This window comes from Phoca vitulina, unplaced genomic scaffold (assembly GCF_004348235.1).
Source record: "Phoca vitulina isolate PV1807 unplaced genomic scaffold, GSC_HSeal_1.0 scaffold58, whole genome shotgun sequence".
NCBI lineage: Eukaryota > Metazoa > Chordata > Mammalia > Carnivora > Phocidae > Phoca > Phoca vitulina.
This window is the reverse complement of record NW_022589761.1, coordinates 9,195,120-9,223,027: the sequence shown is the minus strand read 5'-3', so window position 1 is coordinate 9,223,027 and position 27,908 is coordinate 9,195,120. Positions and strand designations below refer to the sequence as shown.

The window sequence follows — 27,908 nt, the reverse complement described above, 5'->3', positions numbered from 1 at the left end:
AGTTTCTGGATTTTCTTTCATTTTTTTAACTTAAGGTTTTTTTGGGGTTTTTTGTTGTTGTTGTTTTTGGTAAATGTATTCACACACCTCCAAAATGTAAAATATACGCTGAAAAGCCTCCATCCCTGTCCCCTCCATCCAGTGCGTACCACAACCCACATCTGTAGGTGCCTCTTCTGTCCTTGTAATTTCCTTATGTACACACAAGCAAATGTGAATTTGGGTGTTTGTTTTTTGTTTTTAATTCACAAAAGTTGGTATATTTACTGACTTAAAAGTTGCTTTTTCAGTAAGAATGTATCTTTTTTTTTTTTAATATTTTATTTGACAGAGACACAGCGAGAGAGGGAACACAAGCAGGGGGAGTGGGAGAGGGAGAAGCAGGCCTCCCGCAGAGCAGGTAGCCCGATGTGGGGCTCGATCCCTGGACCCCGGGATCATGGCCTGAGCCGAAGGCAGTCGCTTAACGACTGAGCCACCCAGGCGCCCCAGTAAGAACGTATCTTGAAGATCCTTCCAAACCACTACATTTCCTCATTCTTTTTTAGAGCTGCATTTTGTTTAATTCTGTGGTGGTTATGTTGTAATTTACTTATCCAGGAACGCACTGATGGGCATTTGGGTGGTTCCCCATCTTTTTCTTTAGATTTTTTTTTTTTAAAGATTTTATTTATTATTTGAGAGAGAGAGAGCACAAGCAGGGTGGGGAGGAGCAGAGGGAGAAGCAGACTCCCCGCTGAGCAAGGAGCCCAACGCGGGACTCGATCCCAGGACCCTGAGATCATGACCTGAGCTGAAATCAGACGCTTAACCGACTGAGCCACCCAGGCGCCCCTTGACGATATAATACAGCATTTTTTCCTTAACTTTTATAAAACAACAGGGCATGTTATAATCAGCAGTTTCTTAGATTCTTTGTTATATATTATAGCCATAGTGTGAATTTACAGAATTGAGAATCCTGGGCCGAAGGTACTCATTTGAAATGTTACAGACGCTGCAGTTGCCTTCCGCCGTGTTGTACCACATTCCACTTCTGCCGGCCACCGAAGGGCATCTCCTCACAGCCCACGGACGCAGTAAGCCATCAGATGTCTGCATTTTGCCAATCTATATACTTGAAAGATAGTATATCGTTGTTTCGTTTGGAGAGAGAGCGTGCACGCTAGCAGGGGGAGGGAGAGGGAGAGATGCTCACGCAGACTCCCAGGGGCTCAATCCCGGGACCCTGAGACCACGACCAGCCGAAACCAGGAGTCGGAGGCTCAACCACCTGAGCCACCCAGGCGCCCCGACAGTATGTTTTGCTTTTCTCGTACAAGCGAAAAATCTCTTCTGAGAGTTCTATATATTCCCTTTTCCATGAACTGTTCCTATCTGTTATCCATTTCTCTCCTGAAGAATTTTGTCCAGGGCTATTTGTGTAATAGTGATATGAGATATAATAGCTTGTAATGTGAGTTATGGGTATTTTTTCCCAGTTAGTCATTTGCATTTGGTTTTCCTGAAAGCCTTTTGGCACGGAGATTTTTTGCTTTTGTTTTTGTTTGCTATTTTCTTTTAAACGGGTAAGATTTTTTTTTTAAGATTTTATTTATTTATTTATTTGACAGAGAGAGAGAGATAGTGAGAGCAGGAACACAAGCAGGGAGAGTGGCAGAGGGAGAAGCAGGCTTCCTGTCGATCAGGGAGCCCGATGCGGGGCTCGATCCCAGGACCCTGGGATTATGACCTGAGCTGAAGGCAGACGCTTAACGACTGAGCCACCCAGGCGCCCTAAACGGGTAAGAATTTTAATCTCAAGATTTTCTTAGGGGGTGTGTGTGTGAGTGTGTGTGTGTGTAGTTTGTGTATATTCGAGTCTTTGAAGCACTTGGAATTTATCCTGATGTACAGTAGGAGGTAAGTTTAAAAACTTTCTTTCTTAGATGGCTACTGGTTGTCCTGACACCAGTTACTAACTAGTCCATCTTTTCCCCACTAACTTTGTTTAAAGATGCCTCTTCATCATATACTAAAGTGTGTTTTCGATTTTCTGACTACATAGTTTTAAATCTGGTAGTGCTAAAACTCCTCGTTATACTCCTTTTTCAGAGTGTTTCTAGCTGTTTTTGTTTAAGTCAGCCTCAAAGTCAACTTACCTTGTTTCAGGCAAAGCATTTTTTTTTTTTTTGAGAGAGAGAAGGGAGGGGCAGGCAGAGAGAGAGGGAGAGAGAGAATCTCAAGCAGACTCCGTGCTAAGCACGGAGGCCAACACAGGGCTCAACCCCACAACTCTGAGATCATGACCTGAGCTGAAATCAAGAGTCAGGACGCTTAACTCTGAGCCACCCAGGTGCCTCTCAGGCAAGGCTTTTTTATTAGAATCACACGACAGTTAATTTAGGGACAACTGCTATCATTAAGATACTGAGTCTTCTATCCTGATGGTCTGTTTTCCCTTTTTTTTTTTTAATATTTATTTGACAGAGACACAGCGAGAGAGGGAACACAAGCAGGGGGAGTGGGAGAGGGAGAAGCAGGCTTCCCGCTGAGCAGGGAGCCCGGTGCGGGGCTCGATCCCAGGACCCTGGGATCACAACCTGAGCCGAAGGCAGATGCTTAACAACTGAGCCACCCAGGCATCTCTCCTTTTTTTTTTTTTTTTTAAGTTTTTTATTTTTAAGTAATCTCTATACCCAGCTTGGGACTTGAATTTACAACCCCGAGATCAAGAGTTGCACACCAGCCAGGTGCCCCTATTTTCCCATTTTTAAAAGACTTCCTTTGTGTCCTTCAGAAGAGTATTAATGTTTGTCCTCAAATGAATGTTCCTAAAGCAGGCCTTTCACAGATCTAGTTATGTATTCCTAGATACTTTTACCTTTTTTTGTTTTTTCTATGTAAGTGAGGATTGTTTCTGTTACATTTTCTAAAAGTCTTCCTGTGTGTTTGAAAATAATTTATTTTAAAAAAGGAATTGAGGGGCGCCTGGGTGGCTCAGTCATTAAGCATCTGCCTTTGGCTCAGGTCATGATCCCAGGGTCCTGGGATCGAGCCCCACATCAGGCTCCCTGCTCAGCAGGAGGCCTGCTTCTCCCTCTCCCACTCCCCCTGCTTATGTTCCCTCTCTCGCTGTCTCTTTCTCTCAAATAAATAAGTAAAATCTTAAAAAAAAAAAAAAAGGAATTGATATGTACATATTTATTTGATAGCCTGTTACCACATTGAATTCTCTGGTTTAGTTTCTCATGTGGTTCTCCTATGTTGGAAAACAGGTGCTATCAGATAGTGAAAGTATTGCCTCTTTACAACTTTTTTTTTTTTTTTTTAAGATTTCATTTCTTTATTTGACAGAGAGAGAACAAGCAGGGGGAGCAGCAGAGGGAGAGGGAGAAGCAGGCTTCCCACTGTGCAGGGAGCCTGATGCGGGGGCTCCATCCCAGGACCCTGGGATCATGACCTGAGCCAAAGGCAGACGCTTAACAGACTGAGCCACCCAGGTGCCCCGCCGCTTTACAACTTTTATACCTCGAACTTCTTTCTCCTTATTAATTCCAGTACCTTCTGCCTAATGTAAAATAATGTGAAGGATAATCAGGCATCCTTGTCTTGTTCCCGATTTTGTGGAAATTCTTCGCATATGCATCTGTCACTCTGTGGATGTGTGTCTTACCAAGAATGATTATTGAATTTTGTCAAAGACCTATTCAGGCCTTTTCAGAGTCTTCAGTGATCCTAGGGTTATTTTTATATTCATCACCATGATGAATTTGTTACTGATAATGCATGATCTTTGCATTCTTCAAATGATCCTTATTTATAAATGAGGTATAATCCTTTTAATGTGCTTCTGGGTTTTTGTTTTTTTTTTAAAGATTTTATTTACTTATTTGACACAGCGAGAGAGAGAGCACAAGCAGGGGAGCAGCAGAGAGAGGGAGGAGCAGGCTCCCGGCTGAGCAAGGAACCCAATGTGGGGCTGGATCCCAGGACCTTGGGATCATAACGTAAGCCCAAGGCAGCGGCTTAACTGACTGAGCCACCCAGGCACCCCTCTGCTTTTTTTTTTTTTAAAGTAGATTTGTTCTTTTGTTTTTTTCTTTTTTTTTTAAAGATTTTATTTATTTGACAGAGAGAGATACAGCAAGAGAGGGAACACAAGCAGGGGGAGTGGGAGAGGGAGAAGCAGGCTTCCCGCAGAGCAGGGAGCCCGATGTGGGACTCGATCCCAGGACCCTGGGATCATGACCTGAGCCGAAGGCAGACGCTTAACGACTGAGCCACCCAGGCGCCCCTCTGCTTTTTAATTTTTTTAAAGGAGGTTTGCATGAGTATTCTGTGAGGTTGCTGTGTTGTTTTCTTGTGCAGTATTTGTTACTTTTAGATACTAATGTTATCATCACATCATATAAATAATCCGGAAGCCTTCCTTTCCTAAATTCTGGAACACTTTAAAATCCACTGGAATCATCTTATTAAGGTTTGGTAGCATTTCCTTTGGGACTGTCTGGGTCCGTGCTTGGGGTGGTGAGGGTGAGGGTCCTGTCGCCACTTTCCCTCCTTTGCCCTGTGGTAAGAGCAGTGGATTTGTAGGGACTTAGAAGACAAACATGTCCTCACGGACTCAGAGTGACTGACTTTCTTGATCGGATGCCTCTCTTTGCACTCTGTGGGAACAGAAGGGAGTGGCTGGACTTGGAGGGCGGCAGGCACTAAATATAAGCCCATGACCTATAAACCTGCAAAGTAGTCTTCCTGAGGCGCCATTTTTGCTCTCTCTGGTGTGGTGGGTATCTCAAGGTCAAACAGTCTCCCTGGGTTTGGGAGGTCAGCCTGGAGTTCCTGCTTATCAGGTTACCCAGGGAGGCTGCTTATTCTCAAGAGTTCTTCCAGGATCTGGCCTGAGACTCTGGGTCCCTGATGGCATCATTGGGCAGCCAGCCAACTCCGGCCCCCTCCTACCAGTTCACGGGAAAAACAAATTATTTGTCCTGTTGTGTGAGCCACTGACAGTCTGGTTTGCTGTTACTTGGAGAGAAGAACACCCCAACTGAAACCTACTTATTCTGTGCCAGGCCTTGAGAATTCCATGATTAAATAGTGTTATGATGCCCATTTTACAGAGGAGAAAATTGAGGCTCCCAGAGGGAGGGTCCCTATTGGGGGTCACAGCAACTACGTGGTAAAGGTCTGACTCCCACACCTTTCAGGGACCTCTTGGCTCATGCCCAGTGACCCCACAGTGCCAGGTGCAGAATAGGGGGCCCATCAATGTTCCATGAATCCACGCATGGCCCTCCCCCCCCCCCAGGTCACCAAGACCCCTCCTAATACTGGGATTCTAGGACCTGAGGCTAGATGACAGGAGCAAACCTGGGGAGCAACAGGATGAGGCTTCTCTTCAAAGCTTCCCTCCCTTCCCCCCACCCCCATCTCCCAGTCCAGACCCTTGGCAATGCCCAGAGCCCAGGAGCAGGCGATCGCCATAGACCTCAGGAGACGGTGGGCCAACATTAGACGCGGTCAGACCAGAATGCAGGGAGGCAGACTGTATGTATTTCCCTGTTCCCCTCCCCGACCCACCCCAGCCCCAGCCACCATCAGAAAAGGACCTGACTTGGCAACATTTCAGCCCTTTCCAGCATCCTGCTGAGGCTCCTGAAATAGAGAAAGAGAAAATTGTCTAAAATACAATAAATAGTTGTTATTTAAAATAACAACTCCATTAAAAAAATAGCACTTATATTAGGGTTTACTATGTGTCAGGCACCATCCTAATGCTCCCTACTTGAGTCTCCTTGCCATTTCTCAACACACCAGACACATTCTGACCACAGACCCTTTGCACTTGCTGCTCCCTCTGCCTGGAATACTTTCCCCCCAGATATCCACATGGTTCAATCCCTTACTTCTTTCAAGTGTTTAAAGATTTAAAAAAAAAATTTTTTTTTTTTAGACAGAGAAAAGATCGAGCCTGACACATAGTAGGGATTCCAGAAATCCTGTTTGTAATTATTTTAAAAACAGCTAAAATACCATGTGAACATTGTCTGGATCATGATTCCCAAACCACCTCTAAAAAGATATTTTTGAGACACTTGAGGTATTAGATGCCATTAAGACATCTTAAAATTTTTGTGGGGGGGGGGCGCCTGGCTGACTCACTTGATAGAGCATATGACTCTTGATCTCAGAGTTGTGAGTTCAAGCCCCATGTTGCGCGTGGAGCCTACGTAAAAATAAATAAAATAGGAGCACCTGGGTGGCTCAGGTGGTTAAGCGTCTGTCTTCAGCTCAGGTCATGATCTCAGGGTCCTGGGATCGAGTCCCACGTCGGGCTCCCTGCTCAGTGGGGAGCCTGCTTCTCCCTCTGCCTCTCCCCCTGCTTGTGTTCTCTCTCATTATCTCTGTCACTATCTGTCTCTCTCAAATAAATAAAAGCTTTAAAAATATATAATTGGGCGCCTGGGTGGCTCAGTTGGTTAAGCGACTGCCTTCGGCTCAGGTCATGATCCTGGAGTCCCGGGATCGAGTCCCACATCGGGCTCCCTGCTCAGCGGGGAGTCTGCTTCTCCCTCTGACCCTCCTCCCTCTCGTGCTCTCTGTCTCTCATTCTCTCTCTTGCAAATAAAATCTTAAAAAAAAAAAATTTTTTTTAAATAAATAAAAATAAAAATATATAATTAATGTAATTAAATTTTTATTCGGTGTGGGGATGGCCTTATACTTGTTTTTAAAACTTATTAGAGATGCATACTGAAGTACTTACAGGTGGAATAACATGAGGTCTAGAATATACCTTCAAATACCACTGTGCCAAAAAAAAAAAAGGCAAGAAGGAAAATAGATGGAATAAGAGAACGTTGGTAATAGTAGACCTGGTTGATGAGTACATAGAGCTCATTACACTAGTCTCTCAACTAGTATATATATCTAAAAATTTCCACCAAAAATGTTTGAGAACATTATAACCTCCATTTATGTAAAAAGTCTAGAAAATGTAGGGGCACATGGGTGGCTCAGGTGGTTAAGCATCTGCCTTGGGCTCAGGTCATGACCCCGGGGTCCTGGGATCGAGCCCCATGTCGGGCTCCCTGCTCAGTGGGGAGTCTGCCTCTTCCTCTGCTCCTGCTCTCTCTCTCTCCCTCCCTCTCTCTCATAAATAAATAAAAGCTTTAAAAAAAAAAAAGTCTAGAAAAATGCAAACTAATCTATGATAACGGAAAGCAGATCAGCAGAGGCCTGGGACAGGGACGAGGGCAGGAGAAATTACTGATGGTCCCCGAGGAAATTTTGGGGGTATGACAGACACGTTAATTATCTTCATTTCGGAAATGGGTTTCACAGGTACGTTCATATGTCAAAACTCATTAACTCAGACGCTTTAAACATGTACTATCTCTTAGACATCACTTATACCCCAAAAAGGTGACAACTTTTTGTAAAAAATAGATACACAACAGATTAAGTCAGTAGCAGCTTGCAAATGTGTATATATAGTAAGTGATTTTAAAAATCCAGTATCTGGGGCAAATAAATAAAATCCAGTACTGGTGGCAAATAAATTATTGTGCATATGCTTTAATACCTTAAAACAACGTTACCAGTGGAACTTTCCGCAGTGGTGGGTTCTATGTCCTATATCTGCACTGTCCAGTCCGGTAGCCACATGTAGCTACAGGGCACTTGAAATGTGGCCAGTGTGACTAATAACGGGTTTCGTTGGTTTTTTTTTTAATTTTTTATTTGTTTGTCAGAGAGCGCACGTGCTCAAGAGAGCACAAGTGGGGGCGGGGGGCGGCAGGCAGAGGGAGAAGCAGGCTCCCTGCTGAGCAAGAAGCCCGATGCGGGGCTCGATCCTAGGACCCTGGGATCATGACCTGAGCTGAAGGCAGCCGCTTAACGACTGAGCCACCCAGGTGTCCCAATAACTGGGTTTTTATTGCATTTCATTTTAATTAATTGCAAATTGCAAAGCGGCAGGATGTTATTAGATAGTACAGCTTTACAACGAAAAGGAAAGAAAAAAAAGAAAGATCTTAAGCTCTTTTGAAAAAAATTTAGCTGACATCCACTGAGCCCTTCTCTGAGCAATGTAAATTTATTATGTTATGTGAGGTGTCTCATGGAAGCATCTCAACAAACCCATCTTACAGAGGATGGAACTGAGGTTCAGAAAAGGGTGTAGCTGACTTGTCCTGATCTGAACAGGGAGGACAGGCTGAACTAGGACTGGGACTCGAGTGCCTTTAACTCCAAGACAGTGCCCCGGCCCCTGCCCACCCCCCTACCTCACCCCCCTCACCTCCCTCATCTCACCTCCAGCCAGTTGCCTGCTACCTTTTGCTGATCTCCTCCTCGATAATGCTCATAATTTTCTGCAGCCTGGTCTCATCCACAAAGCCATCACCTTTCTGGGCACAGAGGAGAAAGAGCGTGGACATGTGGGTCTCCCGCCCCCAGCGGGATCCCAGCACCAGGGGATCCCAGCACCACCGCCCTCCCTCCCTGTCTGGGACCCTTGCTAGGAATCACCTTCTTTGAATGGACCAGTTTCCCATCCACAAACACTTCAAACTCCCCTGTAGCCTGGGCAGCTCTTTCTTCCTGCTGGAGAGGGAATGTTGGGGGTTGGGAGAAGGTGAGCACTCTCCTCCAAGCCCCTGGGGTCTCAGAGCCCTGACCAGCCACCTCCCCCAGGCCACTCACAAAGAGAAGTTGATTTGGAAATTGATGCTCCAGACTCTTTCTCAGTAGAATGAACTGCAGAGTGGAGATGGGATTGTGGGGTCAGGGGATCCCAGGACCATGGGGTCACAGGTCTTGGAGGGAGGGGAAACAGGACCTCCTTCCAGACTTCATGTCCTATACTCCCCCCACCTCCAAAGTCAAAACTACTTACCCGAAGGCCATAGCTTCAGAGGCCGCTGGAGGGAGGGCAGAGAGAGATGGAGGGAAGACACTGCATCAGGATCTCCTCCAGCCCAGAGGGAGCTTGGGAACACCTGAGTCTGATCCCGTCCCTCCCATTTGGAACCCTCCCACAGTGCCAGCTCACCCAGAGCAAAAAAAAAGCATGGTTCACAAGCCCCCCACGGGAGCTGTCCCCATCACCTCTCTGCCCCATCTCCTCCTCCACTCTCCCCCTGGCCCACTTTGCTCCAGCCACAGGGACCTTGGAGCTCCTCCTCCAATACTCCAGGCATGCCTGCCTCAGGGCCTTTGCACTGCCTGCTCCCTCTGCAGAATGCTCTTTCCCTGGTATCTACATGGCTCCTTCTCTCCCTCCTTCAGGTCTTTGCTCATACATCACCTTCTCAAGAAGGCCTTCCTGACCACCCCAGCTAAAACTATGACCAACTGAGCTGGGGTGCCTGGGTGGCTCGGTCGGTTGGGCGTCTGCCTTCAGCTCAGGTCATGATCCCAGGGTCCTGGGATCGAGCCCCACATCGGGCTCCATGCTCCGCAAGAAGCCTGCTTCTCCCTCTCTCACTCCCACTGCTTGTGTTCCCTCTCTCACTGTGTCTGTCTCTGTCAAATAAATAAATAAAAATCTTTATAAAAAAAATAAATAAATAAAAAAAAATAAAACTATGACCAACTGAGCCACCCAGGAGCCCCAAAGATCTGTCTTAATCACTGCTGTGCCCCTAGTGCCAAGGACAGGGCCTGGTACAAGGTAGGTACTTATCAACGGAATGAATTAGTGAATTAGTAAATCCATGGAGTCAGAGAAAGAGCTAGAAAGAAGAAGGGCAGGGGTGTGTGGGCAGCTCAGTCGGTTAAATGTCTGCCTTCAGCTCAGGTCATGATCCCAGTGTCCTGGGATCGAGTCCCGCATCGGGCTCCTTGCTCAGCTGGAAGCCTGCTTCTCCCTCTCCCTCTGCCTGCCACTCCCCCTGCTTGTGCTCTCTCTTTCCCTCTCTATCAAATAAATAAAATCGTAAAAAAAAAAAGAAGAGGCAGAGAAAGAGAGGGGAAATGAGGAAACATGGAGAGGAGAAAGATCCACAATATGGGGAAAGGAAAAGACACTGAGTTGCCTGGAGAGACTACCTGGGCAGATAGGAACGGGATGGGAGGGGAGGGGGTGAGTGAAACTGGGAGAGATGACGGGGAGAGAACCTTCTAAAGCAGGAGAGAGGCGAGCGGGTTGGAGGGGAAGACCAAGCCCCCGCCTGGGAAGGCCACTGCTGTTACTGGGGCCGCTGACACAGAGACTCAGCTCTGGGGCCAATGAGAACTGAAGCCAACTTCCTTGGGCCTTTGCACCTGGGCTCCTCCTCCCCCTTGCTACCCAGATCCCCTCCCGAGGCCCCGATCTTCACTTAGAGGCCGCCCGGAGAGGCCATCCCTGACTGTCCAGTCTGAAATTCCCCCGCCCCGAGTCTGGCTTTGCGTCTGCAATGCCCAGCTCGGCCTGGAGAGAGAAGCTGGGGGCTCGGGTGAGCGCTCCATCCCTGCATAGGCCCAGCCCATGGCAGGCAGCAGACTCCAAATAAAGGAGTGAGGGTGAATGGGTGAGGCTCGGAGCAGGGATGTGAAGCCACAGATCTCTAGCCACAGAGAAAGTGACAGGTGGAGGCGTTTCCACCTGGGAATCTTGACTCCCCCCCCCACCCCAGCAAATCCCCAAAGCCCCAGCGCCCCACCCCCTCCAGCCTCTGGTGGGGGAGGCAGGTGTGGGCGAGGGCACCCCTCACCAGTAGATCACTCGAATCACGATCTTGCTGTCCATCGGGAAGCTCTCAATGGTGGGAGCGAAAGTGTTGGTGGACTCGGGTAAGGTGGGGGCGAACGGGTCGGGACCCAGGATGGGCACCGGAACAAACTCAGGAGTGGAATCTGTCAACTTCGTGGCCGAGGAGTCTGCCCTCGAGGTAGAGCCAAGGGTGAGCCCCAGGAAATCAGTGGCCGATGGAGTGTGGACAAGAATGGACTCTTGCTTGGACCCGAATCCACTGGCGACGGATGGGAAGTGCTTCACACTGGGCTTGGGCGAAAGATCCTTGTCGGGCGACAAAGCGGGCTCCTCTGAAGCGGGTTCTGGGTGCGGATCCAACGGCAGGAGTGAGGCAGGGAAGGATTCCGAGGCAGGGACCGCGGCTGTGATCTCGATCCCGACCCGGGATGGAACTGGAGTTGGGGCCGGGGCCGGGGCCGGAGGCGCGGTCCAGACTGGAGTAGGCATCCGGGCCGGAATAGGGGTCTGGACCCGGGTCAGCATCCGTGCAGGAGTCGGGGTCCGGATCCGGGTCAGAGTCCGGACAGGAGTCCGGGTCCAGACCGGGGTTGGGGTCTGGACGGGAGTGGGGGCCCAGGCCGAGGCCAGAGTCTGGATGGGAGTGGGGGTCCGGGCGGAGGCCGGGGTCGGAATGCGAGTTGGGGTTCGGGCCGGGGTCAGCCTCTGCACTGGATTCGGGATCCGGGCCAGGGTCTGGCTAGGATTCGGGGTCCGGGCCAGGGTCGGGACGGGAGCTGGGGCTCGGGCCGGGGTCTGGACGGGAGTGGGGGTCCAGGCTGGGGTCTGGACGGGAGTGGGGGTCCGAGCTGAGGCCCGGGTCTGGGCAGGAGTCGGGGTCCGGGCGGAGGTCAGGGTCTGGATGCGAGTCGGGGTCCGGGCCAGGGTTGGGACGGGAGCCAGGGTTCGCGCCAGGGTCTGGACGGGAGTGGGGGTCCAGGCAGAGGCCGGGGTCTGGATGGGAGTCGGGGTCCAGGCCGAGGCCAGGGTCTGGACGGGAGTGGGGGTCCAGGCCGGGGTCTGGACAGGAGTGGGGGTCCAGGCCGAGGCCGGGGTCCGGACGGGAGTGGGGGTCCAGGCCGGGGTCCGGACAGGAGTGGGGGTCCAGGCTGAGGCTGGGGTCCGGATGGGAGTCGGGGTCCAGGCCGAGACCGGGGCCTGGACAGGAGTCGGGGTCCAGGCCCGGGTGGGGACGGGAGTCGGGGTCCGGGTGGGGCTCAGGATCTGGACGGCTTTCCGGGTCCGGGCCGAAGTCGAGGTCCTGACTGGGGTCGAAGCCCGGACCGAGGTCGACATCTGGGCCGGAGAAGGGGTTGGGGCCCTCGCCTGGTTGTTCATGGTGGGGGCAGGGGGCCCCCTGGGGTAACGGGGGTGGGGGGTGGGGTGAGGGGGAGTGGGATCCTGCCTGGTGCTCCTTCCTTGAGCGGGGAGAGCCTCACCCACACCAGGGTTCTAAAATGGGAGACGACCACAAGGGGGCACTGTGACATCGTGTTCCACCCGGTGCGCAGGTTCTATAGCTCCGGGCCAGGCACCAGGCGGGAGGGACCTCTAGATCTCACCTAAAAATTCCCATCCCTAAACCCCACCTCCAGGGTAAGGAACACAGAGATTGCTCCAGTGTTCTCCTCACTGTCGCTAAACATTCATCCGTTCGGTATATTTCTCGAGTATCTGCCGTGCGCACATTCCTGGGCTGAGTGACTCCGACGTCAGAGCCCTAATCAGGAAAGCCCTGGTCCAGGGGCACCTGGGTGGCTGTCGTTAAGCATCTGCCTTCGGCTCAGGTCATGGTCCCAGGGTCCTGCGATCGAGCCCCGCATTGGGCTCCCTGCTCCGCAGGAAGCCTGCTTCTCCCTCTCCCGCTCCCCCTGCTTGTGTTCCCTCTCTCGCTCTCTCTGTGAAATAAATAAATAAAATCTTAAAAAGAAAAAAAAAGGAGGAAAGCCCTGGTCCAGCGATCAGGTTCCCTGTCCAATGGGGGAAACTTACCCATCACCAAACGACAATGGCCCAGTGTGGCCGGGCCTGGAGTAGGGGAGGCACCGACAGAGGGGTCTGCAGGATGAAGGAGGCCCAGGAATCTGCAGGATCCCCAAAGGTGCTAGAACCAGCCTGCGGCAGAGAGGGCTCTCTGAAGGGGGTAACTGGGCGATCTGGAGAAAAAGAAACATAATAGCAAAAATTACCAAGTTTACAATTATACAGTGCTAAGTGCTACCCATGTAACCACAGCTCGTAAGTGACACAGCCAGGACTCATTTTGTTTAAGATTTTATTTATTTGAGGGGCGCCCGGGTGGCTCAGTCGTTAAGCGTCTGCCTTCGGCTCAGGTCATGATCCCAGGGTCCTGGGATCAAGCCCCGCATCAGGCTTCCTGCTCAGAGGGGAGTCTGCTTCTCCCTCTCCCACTCCCCCTGCTTGTGTTCCCTCTCTCGCTCTCTGTCAAATAAATAAATAAAATCTTTAAAAATAAATAAAAATAAAAATCTTAAAAAAAAAACTAAATCAGTTTTTAAAAAAAAGGATTTCATTTATTTGACAGAGAGAGAGCACAAGCAGGGGGAGCGGCAGGCAGAAGGAGAGAGAGAGAGACTCAGGCTTCCGCTGAGCAAGGAGCCCAACATGTGGCTCGATCCCAGGACCCTGGGATCATGACCTGAGCTGAAGGCAGATGCTTAACGACTGAGCCACGCAGGCGTCCCCACAGCTGGGATTCAAATGGAAACTGTCAGGCTTGGGCGTCCTGGCACTTAACCACTCCTGTCTTGTTCACTGCTGAATCCACAGCTCCTAGAAGGAGGCCTGGCATGTTCACGGGAGGTTCACAGGAGGTGCTTCCTAAATATTTGTCTTTTTATTTTGAAACAGTGTAACACTCACAAGAAATTAGAAAAATAGTACAGAGCATCCTGTATCATTTCCACCCAGCTTTCCCCAATGGGAACTTAAGATGTAACCACAGTACATTGTCAAAACCAGGACTGTGACATTGGTCCAATACCATTAGGTCAGGTACAGACCTTATTTTGAATCATGAAAGGGTTTTATTTTTTTTTAAGATTTCTTAGAGAGAGCATGAGCTGGGGGAGGGGCAGAGGGAGAGGGAGAAGCAGACTCCCTGCTGAATGGGGAGCATAATATGGGGCTCCATTCCAGGATCCTGAGATCATGACCTGAGCCGAAGGGTGACGCTTAACTGACTGCGATGCCCAGGGGCCCCATGGGAGGGTTTTAAAAGGAGGAGAGTTAGGAGCATCTGGGTGGTTCAGTCAGTTGAGTGGCCAACTCTTGATTTCGGCTTGGGTCATGACCTTGGTGTCCTGGGATGGAGCCCCAGATCGGGCTCCTTGGCGGGGAGTCTCCTTAGGATTCTCCCTCTCCCTCTGCCCCTCCCCCACCCACCCACTCATGTGCACTTTCTCTCTCTGTCCAATAAATCAATCTTAAAAAAAGGGGGGGGGGGGGAGAAAGTTATGACCTACTGTGCTTTGCAAGCACTGAGCCCTTCTTGTGTTAAACCTTGGGCCTGCGTCTCAAAAGCTATGAAGATCATGAGAGACACTGAATTTTCTGTGTGATGCTAAGCAAGTTTCTACCCCTCTCTGGGCTTCAGTTTGTGTCTCTGTGAAATGGGCTTTCCTCTTCTAGTGTCATATTGAGAACTAATGCTCACTGAGCATCTGTTATCTGCCAGCCTCTGATATTAAATGCTTTGTGCATATTTAAAACATTTCTTCGGCGCCTGAGTGGCTCAGTTGGTTAAGCGTCTGCCTTCAGCTCAGGTCATGATCTCAGGGTCCTGGGATCGGGCCCCGCATTGGGCTCCCTGCTCAGCGGGGAGTCTGCTTCTCCCTCTCATTCTCCCTTTGCACGCTCTAATAAATAAATAAAATCTTTATTTATTTTTTTAAAGATTTTATTTATTTGACAGAGAGAGACACAGCGAGAGAGGGAACACAAGCAGGGGGAGCGGGAGAGGGAGAAGCAGGCTTCCCGCAGAGCAGGGAGCCCGATGTGGGGCTTGATACCAGGACCCCGGGTTCATGACCTGAGCCGAAGGCAGACGCTTAACAACTGAGCCACCCAGGCGCCCCAATAAATAAAATCTTTAAAAAAATAAAACATTTCTCCAAGGCTCTGTTCATTTTCTGTCTCTTTCCCTCTCTAGTTGGGATGGCAGGATCTCTTTCAATCTATCTTCAAGCTTGAGAATGCTTTCTTCTGACAGTTCAAATCTACTATTGAGCCCCTCCAGAGAATTTTTCATTGTAGATACTGTACGTTTCAACTCCAGAATTTCCATCAGATTCTTTTTAAAATAACATCCGCCCCTCTATTGTTCTCTACTTGGTGCAACGTTGTTTGTTATTCCCTGCACTTCTTTACTCACCAGTTGCCTGCCCCTCTCCAAACCTGTTTGCAATGGCTACTTTGGTTTTTGTTTTGTTTTGTTTTAAAGGCTCCACGCCCAGTGTGGAGCCCAGCGCAGGACTTGAACTCACCACCCGGAGATCAAGAGTTGGATGCTCAACCGACTGAGCCACCCAGGCGCCCCTGCGAAGCCTACTTTGAAGGCTTTGTCTGTTCCTCCCAAGCTTCGTCTCTGGTCCCTCTCCCCGGCAGTTTCTGTCTCCTCCCACCCCCTCCAGTATACAGGTCTTATTTTCGTTTCTTCACCTATATCATATTTTTTTGTTGGCAACTGGACATTTCAGGTGGCGCACTGTGGCAACTCCCGGTGCTGGTGCCCGCCCTGGGGTTTATGTCTGTTTAGTGACTGGTCGGATGATTTGTTCAGTCTGTCCCTCTGCTTCCTCCAGCAAGTGCAGAGCCAGGGAAGGGAGCGTGCAGAGCCTTAGATATGCCCAGTCATCCTGGGCTGGTGGGTTTGGGCAGGTTCTCCGGGTCTTTCCCTGACCATGCTGGGCAGGGGGGCTCCACCCATCGTCAGCTGCTTGCTCTACTGTTCTTGTTGTTTTCAACACTTCAGGGGGCATAAACTTTTTCAGAGACTGATCCAATCCAATTAGGGATTCTTGGAAGGGTTACTCCCCAAGTCCCCCAAATCAGTTTGAGATTAGTTCTGACCCAAGGAGGGTTCTCACCAGCTGTCTCTTTCCCTGGCTCTCCGGCAAACTAGCCAGAGTCTGTCAATCTCCTTCCATCTGCCTTATGTACACCACGACCTCCGCGGTCTCTGAGGCACGGTTAGCCTTGAACTTCTCACTCGGTCCCAAAAAGAGTCAGTTCCTTTGAGGAAATATTTGGAGCTCTCTGCTCTGCAGCCTGCTTCTCCCACAGACAAAATCCCTGAGCCATGGCTCTGATACCAGCGTGGGGACAATGGTCGGCTTCACTCAGAGGGACCCCACTTTCGGAGCTGAGTCCTCAGTGGGGTGAGGTGGCAGGCCCCCCATCTTCTAGCTTGTCCTCTTGATGTGAAACTCCTGCCCCAGGAGCCAGGGAAGGGCAACCGGGGCCCCAGTATTCTCAAGCACTCCACAAGTATGGGCAGCACATCTAACACAGAGCTCCACAAGTATGGGCTGGGCTGAGGAAGGGAGACCCCCCTCTCGGCTGTGCTCCCCCAGAACTTGGCCTCAGCAAGAGGTAGCTGGGAGCAGGATGAGAAAGGCTGACATTCTGCCCCTCCCCAGAGGATTGCCCTCCAACTGGGAGTTGGGGGCAGGGAGGGAGCCCAGTCAGAAATGGAGGGGCTAGGGGAAGGGTCTTGGTTCACCCATCACTGGTTCTCCCTGTTCTCACCAAATTTTTAGATTTTGTTTATTAATTTGCTACATGCCCTCCGGATCATCCCCAGAAGCTTCAAATGGTTGGGCTGCCATTCTGTTTTTTTGGTTGTTTTTTTTTTTTTTTTTTTAGATTTTTTTATTTATTTATTTGAGAGAGAGAGAGAGCGAGAGAGAGCACATGAGAGGGGGGAGGGTCAGAGGGAGAAGCAGACTCCCTGCTGAGCAGGGAGCCCGATGCGGGACTCGATCCGGGGACTCCAGGATCATGACCTGAGCCGAAGGCAGTTGCTTAACCAACTGAGCCACCCAGGCGCCCGGTTGTTTTTTTTTTTTTTAATATTTTATTTATTTGACAGAGAGAGACACAGCGAGAGAGGGAACACAAGCAGGGGGAGTGGAAGAGGGAGAGGGAGAAGCAGGCTCCCCGCTGAGCAGGGAGCCCGATGCGGGGCTCGATCCCAGGACCCTGGGATCATGACCTGAGCCGAAGGCAGATGCTTAACGACTGAGCCGCCCAGGCGCCCTTGTCATTTTGTTTTTATAATTTGCACCAGTTTGCGGGCAGGCAGGTCCGCCAAGCTCCTCATTTGGTCATGCCAGAAGTGGAACTCTATACAGGCCATTTTTAAAACACAAACCGTAGCACCCTGTTCGTTCTTTTGTACCTTGTATTTTTCCCCCTTGGACAAAATATATCAAAGAAATTTCATACGAGGGGCGCCTGGGTGGCTCCGTTGGTTAAGCGGCTGCTTTCGGCTCAGGTCATGATCCCAGGGTCCTGGGATAGGGAGCCTGCTTCTCCCTCTCCCTCTGCCTGCCTCCCTGCCAACTTATGCTCTCTGTCAAATAAATAAAAAAATCTTAAAAAAAAAAAAAAACTTCATACGAGCACATCTATATCTCTATATCTCGTCATTTTAACACTTGTGTGATATCTTATTTATAAATGGCCCCTAATTAAGGTAACCAGTCCCCTCTCATCATTTAGATTGTTTACAGCCTTTGGCTATCACCAACAACCACTGAACTACAGACACCTTCGTGCACAAGTCAAAGTGTAAGTGTAAAGTCCTAGACACGAAACCATCCAATTTAAGGGAATGTGAATTTTTTCACTTTGCAAGTTATAGTAAACGACTCCTTAGAAGATGTTTTATTTTGTGTGATACCTGAAACACATCAGGGTGTTGCAGGGGGCCAACACAGCTGCATTTTGGTTTTTAGAAACAAGGAAGCACAACACAGGTCCACGAAAATCCGACAAGCTCTTTAGCATGAAGGCATTGTGCAGGACGACTGCATCCCAAACCCCACACTCGCTCGCTGTCTTTGCAGCAGTTACTTCAAACTCTCTGAGCCTCAGCTTTCTCTTCTGTAAAATGGATCCTTTCCACTCTCATTGACTGGTTCTGTTGTGTTAAAAAGAAAGCACAGCTTGTGGGCGCCTGGCTGGCTCAGTAGGTGGAGCAGGCGACTCTTGATCTTGGGGTTGTGAGTTCAAGCCCCATGTTGGGTAGAGATTACTTAAAATCTTTTAAAAAAAATTTTTTTTTAAATCTTAAAAAAAAAAAAAAAAGCACAGGGCGCCTGGGTGGCTCAGTCGTTAAGCGTCTGCCTTCGGCTCAGGTCATGATCCCAGGGTCCTGGGATAGAGCCCCACATCGGGCTCCTTGCTCAGCGGGGAGCCTGCTTCTCCCTCTCCCACTCCCCCTGCTTGCGTTCCCTCTCTCGCTGTGTCTCTCTCTGTCAAATAAATAAAATCTTAAAAAAAAAAAGATTTAAAAAAAAAAGCACAGGCTCAAAATGGCGTTACTTAGGCTAAGTCACCAAACTGGGGCTTAATACCTAACCTAATTGCAGTTTCAACTTCACCTGAAAATGTAAGACTTAACAGGCCAGTCAGGAATTCTCTGGTCAGCACCAATAAGGTAATCTGTAACATGGACCCTCTCCACCCCCAAAAGGAAGATGAGGTAAGTTCCCAGTAAGGCTCCCTAGCCTGGGATGCCTGGGTGGCTCATTCGGTTAGGCATCTGTCTTAGGCTCAAGTTATGATCCCAAGATCCTGGGATCGAGTCCCGCATCGGGCTCCCCGCTCAGCGGGGAGCCTGCTCCTCCCTCTCCCACTCCCCCTGCTTGTGTTCCCTCTCTCGCTGTGTCTCTCAAATAAATAAATAAAATATTAAAAAAAAAAAAGATTCCCTGCGCTTCCCCTAGTGGGCGGTGACCGTGGCCCCACCCTCCTTCCCATAAAAACCTTCCCGCTCCCCTCTACTCCCCAGACAGGACGCTGCCCAATTCATGAATCGCTTAATAAAGCCAATTAACTCTTCAAATTTATTGAGTTTTTGTTCTGTAACAGTTGGTTTGCCGGCCCGCTACGATACTCATGTCTAGTAACAAACCCAGATTTGGGGTAGAGGGAGGGACGCTGCTTTACCCGCGCACTCCACTTAATTTGGACAGGCTGACTGACCTTACTTCCCGCCACACACTACACAAATAGCCAAGACTGGCCAATCAGAATAAGCCATTCATCCTGGCCCCGCCTCCAGGCGAGGCCATGTGACAAGCTGGAGCCAATGAAAGCCCCGCTTACAAATGAAGTCATTCCCAGACACAACTGGATGAAAACATACTGAAGGCACCTGGTCCCCGAATCCAGCCCTGCTGAAGCTACACCTACCACAGATGTTTCATTTTTATGAACTAATAAATTCTTCTTATTTAAGCCACTTTGAGTTGTTTCTGATCCCTCCAGCAGAGTCCTATTATTCTTCTCAGGAGACAATAACTCTACCCTCAGTCCCAACACTAAGTACAAAGCACTTAGCCCAATGAGTCAAAGCTGATCACAATAAGAGCCTTTTTATAGAGGTCTCTGGAGAGATGGCGGGAGGGGGATAGGATTTAAATAACCATTATGTACAACTCCCAAAGGTAAAATCCTTGCAGCCACCCCCTCCAGCTCCAAAGTGTCTGAGGCAGAGATTGGACACCACCAAGTAAATACAAAAATATCCAGGTTCTGTCTCCAGGCGCTGATGGAAAAGGGGCAGGTCAGGCCTAGAAATGAAATGAGTAGGAGGCATTAGAAAGGGCTGCCCCTCGGCCTCCTCTCCCTCTCCCCAGTGAGTGGGAAACAGTGAAGCTCTGGCTGGGGCTCCCCATCGTGACCTCTTGAAGGTCATATGATCTTCCAAAGAGAAGATGGCACATAGCTCCAAACAACAGCAAGAGGGCTACAAGACAGAACTAAATTAAGCCACAAGTGAAAGTTGGCTTAAGGACCTCCCAGAGACCCTACCTTCCTCGTTTTACAGATAGAGTAAAAGAGGGCTACAGGAAATGCAGGGGCTGCCTCCGCCCAGCGTGCCCAGTGTGTGCAGAGCGGGTACAGGGGGGTAGCTACCTCCCGGGCATAGATGGAAGGAGCAGATATGACGTAAATCGCACGAGAGTCTCCATCTTCGGGGTGATTCCAATCCGCTGGCTGGCTGCGGGAGGAAAAGAAGATCCAGACCCTTCCAATTCTCCGATCTTGTTTTCCCCACCCACCATGGAGACAACCCAAAGCCAACTAGCGTAACTGCTGAACGACCCAATCAGAAAAGGCTGGGAGCAGGTAAGAGGAAGGGACCAATCGAGGTCTATCAAGGAATCAGGCCAATTGCACTATGGAGATGGACGAAAGCTGCCAGGATAGACAAGGCGAGAGAGAGCGCGGCCCCTTACCTCAGCCCATCCTCCGAACCCTCCTGCGCTCTCCTGTTGTTGAGTGCATCTGGGAGCGCGTGCACCGATGGCTCCGGGGTCCCCGCCAGCAGGCGAGACCCAGTATCCTGGCCAGGGCCACGGCGCCGCACGTGGACCAGCAAGAGCGCAACGCCGGCCAAGCCGGCGGCCACCAGCAGTCCCAAAGCCGGAGGCAAAAGGAAGCGCTGCGGGTCCCCCTGCCTCAGGCCCGGCAGCGCGGCAGGCAACGCACCTGCGCCTTCGTCCGCGCCGTCGGGGTGAACCCGGAACTCGCAGCGCGCGCCCATGTAGCCGGGCGCGCAGGCGCAGACGAGGCCGGAGAAGTGGGCGTAGCAGCGGCCGCCGTGGGCGCAGGGGCGCGCGGCGCATGGGTCGGCGCGCTCGCGGCAGTCGCGGCCGCCGAAGCCCAGCGCGCAGGAGCAGCGGCGCGCGCCGCCGCCCTCCAGGCACGTGCCGCCGTTGGCGCAGGCGCGGCCGGCGCAGTCATCCAGGTCGTGCTCGCAGCGCGGCCCCGCGAAGCCGGCGCGGCAGCGGCAGCGCAGGGCGTGGCCCAGGTCCAGGCAGAGCCCGCCTGTGGGGAAGGGGCGTCAGGGGCGTCAGGGGCGCGGCCCGGACGGGAGTCCTTGGGCTGTGCGCGCGTCCGCTCCTCCGCTGTGCAGTCCTGCCCGCCCTTTCCTGAGTCCCCGCTGTCTCCATCTAACTCTAGGGCCAGCCTCTGGGAGTTGGCCTGGAAAGCAGGCCTGCTTCTTTTCCTCTCCAGTGAAGTCTTGGTTTGAGTCAGCCTCACCTCTTTGGCGCTCTGTTTCTCCTTCTTCTCTCGGCTTCAACCATACTCAAATAGTTAGTAGTCCCAGAACATGTTTGAACCAGCTGGCCTTTGCCCATGCCTTCTGCCTGGGATGCCCCTTCCCTTTTCCCTTCCTCCTTTCCTCCCATTCTTTTCACCTTGTCTCTCCCCGAGCTCAGCCTTCAGGTCTCTGCTCAGATGTCCCCTCCTCCAGGAAGCCTTCAACCCTGCGCTCCCCCATCACAGCCCTGACAACTCTGGGCTCCGAGGACAAGTGTGTCTTCCCGCCTGGGCTGGTACCCCCATGAGGATGGGGCCCAGAGCTGTCTTAGTCACTGCTGTGTCCCTAGTTCCACTCAGCCCAGAGTGAACACTCAGTGTTTTGGAGAGAATTAGTACTATAAGAATGCTCATGGGCGCCTGGGTGGCTCAGTAGGTTAAGGGTCTGCTTTCAGCTCAGGTCCTGATCCCAGAGTCCTGGGATCAAGCCCCGCATCAGGCTCCCTGCTCAGTGGGGAGCCTGCTTCTCCCTCTCCCTCTACCCCCTACTCGCGCTTGCTCTCTCTCTCTCAAATAAATAAATGAAATCTTGAAAAAAAAAAAAAAAAGTGTGCTGAGCCCTTTACATTAATGATCTCATTTAACCTTGTAACACCTATATCAGATCAGATCTCTCCACTGCTAGGGACACTCCTGTGGCTCCATCTCCCTCATGGTAAAACCAAAATCCTCCTCATGGCCCATGAAGGCCCCCTCGATCTGTCTGGCTCACCTCCCTGACCTCATCTCTCACCACTCTCCCTGCATTCACTCTCTCACTCTGCTCCATCCACACCTGCTTCCCTGTGATCCTCAACAAGCCAGGCACATTGTGACCTCAGGGTCTTTGTACTTGCTATTCCTGTTCCCTGAAACATAACTCTTCCCCATGGATCCCCATATGGCTCCCTCCTTCACTACCCTTCAGCAAGGTTTTCGCTAACCACTTTGGCTAAAATGTCAACCCTCCACTCCATACACACTCCACATCCCCCTCTGGCTTTATTTTTCTTCTTAATTTTTTTTTTTTTAAGATTTTGTTTATTTATTTATTTGAGAGAGGGCATGTGAGCAGGGGGAGGAGCAGAGGGAGAGGGACAAGCAAACGGGCTTGACGCAGGGCTTGATCTCATGACCCTGAGATCATGATCTGAGCCAAAGCCAAGAGTCCTCCGCTCAACCAACTGAGCCACCCAGGTGTCTCTTTTCTTCTAGTTTTTATCACCATCTAACTTCCCCTATAATTTACTTATTTATCTTGTTTATTGTCTGTCTGCTCCATCAGCTCTATGAGGACAGGGCTTCTCCCTCTCTCTCTGCCTCTCCACCGCCCCCGCTTGTGTTCTCTCTCTCTCAAATAAATAAATAAATAAATAAATAAATAAAATCTGAAAAAAAGAACAAAAACAGGCTGGGCAGAGGGGGAGGGTCACCTCCCTGGGCCAGAGGGTAGAGAAAGCTCAGCCAGGATTCCCACCCAGGGCTGTCTGAGCCAAGCCCCGCTTTGCCACTGACCACGCAGAGACCCCCCCTCCCCCGTCCCTCACCGCCTGGCCTCCCCACCTCACCGTTCCGGCATGGCTTCAGGCTGCACCGGTCCACTCTCTTCTCACAGTTGGAGCCTTGGAACCCGGGCGGGCAGTGGCAGATGTAGGCAGAGTCAGGGTCCGTGCCTCCCACACATAAGCCGCCATTGAAGCAGGGTCCATCCGCACATGTCACCCCGCTCACCTCGCACCGCAGTCCATAGAACCCGCGGGGACAGGCGCATTCGAAGGATCCCGGGGTCTCCTGGGCAGCCGCAAGAGGACTTCAGAACGGGGTCTCCTGGGAGCAAAATCCTTCCCCCCTCCCATCTTGACCATGGAGGGCTGCACCTTGTCCAGTCCTACCTCCCAGTCTTCAGGGGCCGTACCTAGGGAGTCCCCTGAAACAAGCCCTCGCCGCACTCCACGTTTCTGGCTCTGCCCAGCCAACCCCGCAGAGGGGAAGCTCTGGAGGCCCAGAGCGACCCCATTCCCACCTCTTCACCTTTGCCTACAAATGCTGCCAGCTGGGTCTGCCCTCCCCGCTTTTCCGTCTGCATAGCCGAATCCTACCTCCGGGTCCTAGCCCTAAGCCCACCTCCTCCTTGAAGCCTTCTCTGGATCTCCCCTTCTCAGGCCCTCCCCCTAACCTGACCCTGTTTCTCACTGTCCCTTGGTGGCAGTGTCCAGGTGGCCCACGCTGGGCTCCACTTTATCCCAGTACATACACCAGGCTCATTCCCACCGCCACACTTTTGCTGACCCCAGGCCGCTCACCTGGTTACTACGGGCTCTTCCCAACCCCATTCATTCCCCAATCCTTCAAGGCTCCAGATGAAGACTGGGCACCTCCAGGAAGCCCTCCCCAGGATGAGGTAGGAGGGGCTGATACTAACGTTACAGCTGCCCCCGTTGGCACACGGGTTCCCGTCACAGGGCCCAGGCCTGGGTACAAGGCATCCAGGGGTGGCAGCCGATGGGCCCCTGGGAGTGAGGCAGCTGCTGGAGACAGGGATGGTGCAGAGGGGCCCAGTCCAGCCCTCCAGGCATCGACATTCATTGGGCTGCTCACAGAAGCCGTGGTCGGGACTGCAGCCCGCTCGACACGCCGCTATGGGGGAAGGAGAGGCAGAGGGAGAGTAACGTTGACGAGGGCAGGGTCAGGAGGATAGGAACAGAAGTTTCTCAGCGCCACCTTGTTTCATCTTTGTGACAGACAGCCCTCTGGGCTAGAGGGTATTGTGACCCCCAGTTTCCAGACAGGGAAACTGAGGCCCAGAGAGGCACATAGGAAGTGGCAGATGGAGGATGTGAACCTAGGCCATTGAGCTCCAGACTGTGCTCTTAGAAGGAGACTGGAGTGGGGCCTGCAGGGTCTGAGCTTGGAAAGAGCAGAATGAGAGAAGGGGATTGCGGCTTAGGGAGGGGCCCCTGGTCTTTCAGGGGAAATAGGGGGGTCTTGAATTAGGGCAGCCCTGGGAGAATCTGGATAAGCCCGGGAGTCGTAGGGGCTTCAGTGGGATTCAGAAGTTTGGGGAGGAGTCTGAGGGTCCCCATAACGGAGGTCGGGGATCCAAGCTTTAGATCTGGCCTGCAATTGCAGGAAGGGAGGATAAAGTATCCCTTGGTGAGGGGGTTGAGGGAAACTGCGAGGAGTTTCCAAAGCTCCTGGGTGGGGGTAGGAAGGGCCCCAGCATTAGAAGAGTTAGAGGGTCCTAGCATTTGGAAAGGGGTGTGCGCATGCGTTAGAGGACGAAGGGGGGGGTGGGTAGTACCAGCATGGGATATTGGTGTGGGGTTCCTATTAGGGAAGAGAAAGGGAAGGGGGCTGGAGTGCCCAGAAGTCTGGAGGGAAGCTCAGGGTCCTCAGTTTCCCCGAGGGTGGTAGCTGGATCGTGGGAGGGGGCTGAGGACCGTGAGTGGGGCTAGAGGGGGGCCTGGGGTACTTGGCCAGCGGTCAGCAGCATTCCGTCGTTTCCTGGAGAGGGGTGTCTGCGGCACCCAGGCAGAGCTCTCGGGTCCCCAGTTCCCTGAGAAGGGTAACCGGGTTGTGAAAGGGGCCTGGGGGCCGTAAGTGCAGCTAAGTAAGGAAGGGCCGGGGATGGGGTGGGGTGGAACGCAGGACTCACGCGTGGCCTCGCACTCGTCCTCGACCGGCGCGCAGGGGCGCAGTCCCGAGCCGCACCGCGAGGGGGCGCTGCGCGAGCGGCAGAAGCGCGCGCATGCGGCCCCGACGGCGGGCGGCTCGCAGCGCGCGCGGTAGGAGAAGCGCAGTTCCCAGGCGCCTGCGCGCTGCACATCCCGGGCCCACGGGCCCCCGGCAGCCAGGCGGCGCCGACCGGCCACGCGCGCCAGCAGGCTCCAGGCGGGTCCTGCGGGGACAAGGGAGCGGCGCTGGGGTGGGCCGGGCCGGGCCGGACCGCGACCGGACTCTGGCAATACAGATGGAGCTTGCACTCTCCCTGCCGCTCTTAGCGAGGCCAAAACACCCCTTTTTGAGCCCTGAGAATGGCAGTTAGCAAGGCTGTGAACTCCCATAATGATGTCGCCATCCCATTAGTACCCTATTACCATCGCGATGATAACAGTCCTCCCACAGAAGCCGGAATACCCCCCGATCTTGCCCCAGAATCTTTGTATATTAAAGCAGTAATGAGACCTCTAACACCCTGTGCCATTTGATATCGCTATATGGCCAAGGCGCAACTCAGGCTTTTTGAAGTGAGGTCATGACACCCCGAAACTGTGCCTCAGGATCTTCCTATTTCAAAATGGTGACAGAGACCCCAATTACTAGACCATAAATTACCCTCATTGCCTGAAGCCTCGGGATACAGGGAGAGTGGCATTTTCTCCCCAGCAAAGCTGTCACACCCCCACATTGTGCCACAGGAGTTTTCTATATCTAAATGGTGACAGAAACCCCCCCCCACACACACACACTGTGGGCCTTACATGGCTCCAAAATCCCCTCAAATTAAGAATAAAATCACCCCGGGCACCCCTGGGTGGCTCAGATGGTTAAGTGTCTGCCTTCAGTTCAGGTCGTGATCCCAGGGTCCTGGGATCGAGCCCCACATCGGGCTCCCTGCTCAGCGGGGAGCCTGCTTCTCCCTCTCCCTCTGCCTCTCCCTCTGCTCATGCTCTCTCTCTGTGTCTCAAATGAATAAATAAAATCTTTTTTAAAAAAGAAGAATAAAATCACCCCATCTCCCTCCCTGAAACCTTTGCTCAATATTCACTCTGGTCAACATGCGACGTCCCGTAGGGCTTCTGGGACCCCTATGTGGACACCATGACAGAGCTTTGAATAGAAGAACCAGAAGTAACTCATTCTGTACCCCGGCTTATCAAACTCCGATGGTGATAGTACAGGACTGGGACCTGCTATATCCTCCTGCTCTGGTGGCTTCGATTCCAAGGTAGTAAGAGTGTACTTTGCCTGGCATCAGGCCACAGACTCCTACATCCAGTCCCAGGACAGTCCTACACCGACCTGCCAAGAGCCCTGGGACTACCAACACCCAGCACCGCACTCCAGGAGCTGTGAGGACACCGCAGGCGTGAATGCTCCACCCTATAGACAGCCCCATGTCACTATCCTGGATCTTACATGGGGCCCCAACTCCCTGGAGCCCCCACACTGTGCACTTTAGTCTGATGACTGAAGACACTCACCTCCAATCTGTTCTAACTCCTCTCTCCAGGTTTCGATGATGAGAGAGAAGGTGCCCTGGTTGGGTGGAGGAAGGAGAGGAAAGAATGGAAGACAGTGGTCAGGGTGGGTACTCAGTGAAGGCCAGACTTGGGGGGGGGGGTCATTCAGGGACCAGGCAGACAAGGGACAATTCCCAGAGGGGCTGGCCCAGGGAAGGAATGACAGTTTGGGCTTCCTTTATTGAGCACCTCCTATGGGTAAACACTAGACTGGAGATACCTCGTTGAATCCCTCAAGATGGACCCTTGTGAGGTACCATGATGATCCCATTTTACAGATGGGGAAACTGAGGCTGGAACAGGGAAAGCCACTTTGCCCAAAAGGACAGGGGTCTAGAATTCAAGTACAGGTCTGTTCACCTGTCTGCTTTTGGGGTTGTGGGATAGGAGATAGGATTTTGGAGGTAAAAGTCATGAATACGGGCCCCAACTGGAAGATCTGAGTAGGGATAAGGTGAGAGGAGATTGGGGAGACAGGGTGTGGGAAGGTCCCTAAGTGCAGGGAGATCTGAAGATAAAGATAAGGATTCCAGTGTTTAGGGATCCCCAAGGAACAGAGGTAAGGTTCTGTGAATTTAGGATTTACAGAAGGTGAGTTCGAGGTTCTGGGAACTTGGGGTCCCAAGCATGCAGGGTGGGCGTCAGAACATTTGGGATCCCTAAAGGGGAAGTGGGATTCAGAAATTTGGGGTCCACTGTGGGTAGCCCACAGGGTCTAAGAATGTGGGATTCTAGATGATAGTTACTGGTCTGGGAATTTGGGGTCCCCAGAGGGAAAGGTTGGGGTCTTGGAAGTTGGAGGGCAGAAGGCCGTAGAGGTTTGGGTAAGGCCTCCAAGCACGGGTTTCTCACCGGCCAGGCTTCCCGGAAGGGCACGCGCATGAAGCCGTCGGGCAGAGGCAGGTCAGGCGCGGGCGCTTCGGGCTGCTGGGTGTAGACGGGTCCGCGCGCACTCAGCGCCGCGCCCAGGGCGCACGGAGACTCGGCGGCCTCCTCGGAGACCCCCGGCTTCAGGCAGACCCTAAAGAAGAGGCGGCACGGGCCCTGCGCACTGCAGGGGGACCGCGGGGCCCCCGGGCCTGGTCCCGGCCTGAAAGAGTGGATCTGCAGCTCGAAGACGCCTGCCGGCCGTGCCTGGGGCCGGAAAGGGGCGTAGGGTGAGGAGGCGTCGGGGCCCAGGCGTCCCGTCCGCCCCGCGGCCCCTCCCCAAGACCCCGGGGTCGCACCCCTTCCCATTCCTCCCTTTCCACTCCTGCTCTGACCTGGGGAAGGAAAATAAGCGCCAGGATCACCGTCCGGGGCAGGAGCTGGGGCATCTGCGGGCTGACCATGGCCTTTCGGGGGGTTGCTGGGAGCCGCAGCGGCTAGCTCCCGAGCCTTATATCTGAGGGGACGGCTCCGCCCCTTCAGGCAGCCGCCGGGCTCCGGGAGACCCCAGGGGAGGAGGTCGCAGGGGAAGGGGAGCTTGCTGGAGCAACCGTGAATGGTGGTATGGGCACTGGCAATGTAGTGAGCGTGCGATCTTGTGTGTGGTTTGAGCACGACTTTGTGTGTGAGGATGGGGTGGGGCTAGGGGGTTAAGCCAGTGTGTGAGGTTATATATG

At 52.2% G+C, this 27,908-nt stretch overlaps 1 protein-coding gene across 1 annotated transcript; it reads right to left on the bottom strand.

Moving 5' to 3' along the window:
- Positions 1–18,745: 18,745 nt before the first annotated feature.
- DLL3 (delta like canonical Notch ligand 3) lies at positions 18,746–27,649 on the bottom strand. Its single transcript, XM_032390546.1, has 9 exons — positions 27,567–27,649; positions 27,157–27,438; positions 26,266–26,320; positions 24,717–24,959; positions 23,484–23,698; positions 22,630–22,852; positions 20,215–20,806; positions 19,892–19,976; positions 18,746–19,545 (listed from the first exon to the last, which is right to left on the bottom strand). The coding sequence occupies exons 1-9, from the start codon at positions 27,633–27,635 to the stop codon at positions 19,540–19,542; spliced, it is 1,770 nt and encodes a 589-aa protein (XP_032246437.1). The 5' UTR covers positions 27,636–27,649; the 3' UTR covers positions 18,746–19,539.
- Positions 27,650–27,908: the final 259 nt, after the last annotated feature.